We start from the raw sequence: 4,647 nt of genomic DNA, 5'->3' as shown, positions 1-4,647 counted from the left end.
AAAAAAAAAAAAAAAAAAACGGAAACAATATCCACTAAAAAATAGCTCCCATTCGAATGTGATGTCTCCTGCCTGTCATCCTAGCACTTTAAGGAGGTGGAGGCAAGAGAATTGCCTAAATCCAGGGATTTGAGACTAGCCTGGGCGACTTGGTGAGACTTGTCTCTACAATAAATCAATAAATCAAAAAATTAGCTGGGTGTGTTGGCACATGCCTGTAGTTCCAGCTGCTTGGAAGGCTAAGCTGAAAGTATCACCTGAGCCTAGCATTTCAAGACTGCAGTAGCTGTGATTTTGCCACTGTAGCCCAGCGTGGGTAACAGTATGACTCTGACTCAAAAAACAAGATAAAACAAAATAAAAAGATTGGGCACAGTGGCACATACCTATAATCCCAGCACTTTGGGAGACTGAGGCGAGAGGATTGCCTGAGTCCAGGGATTCGATACCAGCCTGGGCAACTTGGTGAGACCTCGTCTCTACAATAAATCAAAAAGTATCCGGGCATGATGGCACGTGCCAGTAGTTCCAGCAACTTGGAAGGCTGAGGTGGAAGGATCACCTGAGCCCAGCAGGTGGAGGCTGCAGTAGTGTGAATATGCCACTGCACTCCAGCCTGGGTGACAGAGTGAGACTCTGACTCAAAAATAAACAAATAAATAAATAAATAAAACAAAAACTCCCCATTCCCACTTCACCCCAGCCTCTGGCAACCACTATCTTTCTGTTTCTATAATTTTGACAACACTAAGTACCTCATATAAACGGATTTATATAGTATCTTTCTTTTTATAATTGACTTATTTCACTCAGCATAATGTTCTCAAGGTTTATGTTGTAGCATATGTCAGAATTTTCTTCCTTTTTAAGGCTACTTTATAGCCTGGCTTGGTGGCTCAGCCTGTAATCCCGCGCTTTGGGAGGCTGAGGTGAGTGGATTGCCTGAGCCCGTGGGTTTGAGACCAGCCTGGGCAACTTGACGAGACCTCATCTCTACAATAAATAAAAAAATTAGCCGGGCATGGTGGCATGCCTGTAGTTCCAGCTACTTGGAAGGCTGAGGCGGAAGGATCGCTGGAACCCAGCAGGTCGAGGCTGCAGTGGCCGGGAGCAGCCACTGCACTCCAGTCTGGGCTACAGAGTGAGACTCCATCTCAAAAAAAAAAAAAAAGGTTACTATATATATATTTGTGTCTGTATATATAGCTTATCCATTTATCCATTGATGGACACTTGGGTTGCTTACAGTAAGAGTCTCACTGTGCTGCTCAGGCTGGTTTCAAACTCCTGAACTCTAACAGTCCTCCTCCCTAAGCCTCCCAAAGTGCTGCGATTATAGACATGAGCCATTGCACCTGGCCATGTTAGTTTTTTTAATGTTCCACTTCTTTTTTTCAAATTTTCATGATACCCTTTATGCCCCTGAGCACAAAAATTTACAACTATAACTTTAAGGGACTTGCCTGATTATAATGTCCAAAGGGACTCTATACTGGAATTTGAATATTCTCTTTTTAAAAATTATAAAGATGTGGGGTACAATTCAGGGTTAGGTATACAAACATTGATTATGCAGGTACCCTTGCTGATGAGGTATGCCCCTCCCTCCCTAAGCAGTATCCCTCACCTGCCAATCCCACCCCCACCCCCTGACAGTTTCCCGCTAATGCCAATCCCTTTCTTATAGTATTATAATTGTTCAACGTTTGCTTATGAGTGAGAACATATGGTACTCAGTTCTTTGTTTCTGTGATAGATCGACAACAAATCCATCCAAGTTGCTGCGAAGTCCATATGTTTGTCCTTTTTATGGCTGCATAATATTCCATTGTGTATATGTACCATATTTTTTTAATCCAGTACTGGAATTTGAATAATTCTAATATGCTTAGATGTGGTAAGTGTCTACTCACAATTTTCTCTTGCTCTGGTATTTCCTTAAAGGTTCTCACATTTCGAATTGGAAATCACCCAGGTGTCCTGAACCCTAGTCCAGCTGTAGAGATTGTGCAGGTGCACTTCATATGTGCCCACCCTGCCAGTATGTTGATAACCCCAGTATACAAGGTGCCAGCTGATGCTCAGCCATGTCCTCTGCCACAGCACAACAAACAACTGGTAAGTACAGAGTATGTTTTCGACTTAGTTGGCACTTTTTCCCCCCATGCTTTAAAGATAAAGAGTGTGAAATTATTTGGGGTGTGTATCTAGAAATGGAATTACTGGGTCATATGGTCATTCTATTTTTAATTTTTGAGGAGTGACCATGCTATTTTCCACAGCAGCTGTACCATTTTCAGTCCTACCAACAGTTCTCAGGGTTTCTGCTTCTTTACTTATCAAAGTTAAACAAACTATTTTATTTGTTTTTCATTCTCTGATAGTGTCTGAGAAGAAATGATTAAGCTGGATTAGAATTGGCTTACACCTAGCAACATGACTTTGTTTACTGTACTTAGATACATAGTCAGTTGGTGATTATGGCAATAGATATTTTAGATTTCTCTACATAATTCCAAAATAGTTTTGCTAATATCCTTCCCTATTAAATCTTTTATTGGCATAATCAATGAGTAAAAAAATTTGCTACCTCTTCAAACCTGCCATGAAGAATAGTTACAAGCAATAACATAGCTACTAGGTAGGCAACAGGGGATGAAGAATAAATGAGTTACCTAATCTAGAAACTAGATCATCAGACTATATAATAAATGATGTCAAGTATAATTGCAAACATGGGAGAAGTCAGTACTTAACCTGTGTGGAATAGAACAATCAACTAATTATTCCCATCATACTGATGAGAAAACTGAGGCTCTTAAAAATTGAAGCTGGGCTTGGTGGCTTAGCCTGTAATCCCAGCATTTTGGGAGGCTGAGGCAAGTGGATGGCCTCAGTCCGCAGATTTGAGACCAGCCTTGGCAACTTGAGGAGACTTTGTCTCTACAATAAATAATTTTTAAAAATTAGCCAGGTGTGGTAGCGCGCGCCTGTAGTTCTGGCTACTTGGAAGGCTGAGGCAGAAGGATTGCCGGAGCCCAGCAGGTCAAGGCTGCAGTGGCTGTGAGTGAGACTCCTAAGAAAAAAAATAAGTTGAGTAATTTTCCCAAAGACATAAAGCTAGAAAGTAGCCCATTTTGCCGGGCTCGGTGGCTCAGCCTGTAATCCTGCGCCTTTGGGAGACTGAGGTGAGTGGATTGCCTGAGCCCGCGGGTTCGAGACCCGCCTGGGCAGGCGAGACCTCATCTCTACAATAAATCAAAAAATTAGCCAGGCGTGGTAGCACGTGCCTGTAATTCTGGCTACTTGGAAGGCTGAGGCAGAAGCATCACCGGAGCCCAGCAGGTCAAGGCTGCGGTGGCCGGGAGCAGCCACTGCACTCCAGTCTGGGCAACAGAGTGAGATTCCAATTCAAAAAAAAAAAAAAAGAAAGTAGCCCATTCTGTCTGACTCCAAAGCACATACTATTAACGTTATGCAATACTGACTTTTATTATGAAAGAACAACTATTTGGAATGTTACAAGTGGGAACCCATTTTTTAAAAAAATCAAACTTTACATCAGGTTGGGCTTAGTGGCTCATGCCTGTAATTCTCAGCACTTTGGGAGACTGAGGTGAGAGAATCACTTGGGAACAGGAGTTCAAGACCAGCCTGAGCAACATAAAGAGACCCCATCACTAAAAAAACAAAAAAACTTCACATTAAAAATTATTATTTGAAGTTTGAGTAATGAGTCACTTTTTTTAGAAAGTACTCTGAATGGAGCAGAATGAAAATTAACCCTATAATGTCATTGTCATTCAATGTCATTTTTCTTTTCACTTGAAATAGCTCAAATTTATAGAAAAGTTGCAAGAAAATAACTTTTTCTCCCTAAACCATTTGAAAGTAAGTTAGAGACATAATTATCTATCACTCTATCCACATATATTAGCATATATTTCTTTTTTGTAACTGAGATATAGTTTACCCTTTTAAAATGTGTAAGTCAAAGTTGTGCAACCATCATCATTATCTGACTTCAGATAATTTTCATTTTCCCCCAAAGAAACTGTATACCCATTAACCATCACTCCCCATTTCCTCTAACTCACAGCCCCTGGCAAATGCTAACATGCTTTCTGTTTCTATGGATTTGCCTGTTCTGACATTTCTTTCTTTCTTTTTTTTTTTTTTGAGTTGGAGTCTCACTCTGTCACCCAGGCTGGAGGGCAGTGGCATGCTCCTGGCCACTGCAGCCTCGACTTGCTGGGCTCAGCCTTCCAAGTAGCTGGAACTACAGGCACGCACCACCATGCCCGGCTAATTTTTTTTTATTTATTGTAGAAGTGGAGGTCTCGCCAAGTTGCCCAGGCTGGTCTTGAACCCCTGGGCTCAGGCAGTCCTCTCGCCTCAGCCTCCCAAAGTGCTGGGATTATAGGTGTGAGCCACCATGCCCAGCCTGTTCTGACATTTTTTTTTTGAGTTGGAGTCTCACTCTTTTGCCCAGACTGGAGTGCAGTGGCCACTCTCGACCACCGCAGCCTCGACCCGCTGGGCTCCGGCGACCCTTCCGCCTCAGCCTTCGAGTAGCTGGAATTACAGGTGCACGCTACTACGCCTGGCTGGTTTTTTGATTTATTGTAGAGATGAGGTCTCGCCACC

The 4,647-nt window shown here is 42.4% G+C and overlaps 1 protein-coding gene across 2 annotated transcripts in view; it reads left to right on the top strand.

Annotated features, from left to right (window-relative positions):
- Positions 1-4,647, top strand: part of NUP210L (nucleoporin 210 like) — a 125,762-nt gene that overhangs the window by 53,931 nt on the left and 67,184 nt on the right. For both annotated transcript variants that reach the window (XM_008060522.1, XM_008060521.1), the window contains exon 16: positions 1,945-2,118. In XM_008060522.1, coding sequence (XP_008058713.1) covers positions 1,945-2,118 — 174 coding nt within the window. The remainder of the gene's footprint in view (positions 1-1,944; positions 2,119-4,647) is intronic.

This window comes from Carlito syrichta, unplaced genomic scaffold (assembly GCF_000164805.1).
Source record: "Carlito syrichta isolate Samal-C Ts95f unplaced genomic scaffold, Tarsius_syrichta-2.0.1 Scaffold304639, whole genome shotgun sequence".
Lineage (NCBI taxonomy): Eukaryota > Metazoa > Chordata > Mammalia > Primates > Tarsiidae > Carlito > Carlito syrichta.
The sequence above is the reverse complement of the archived record's forward strand: the minus strand, read 5'-3'. Positions and strand labels throughout refer to the sequence as shown.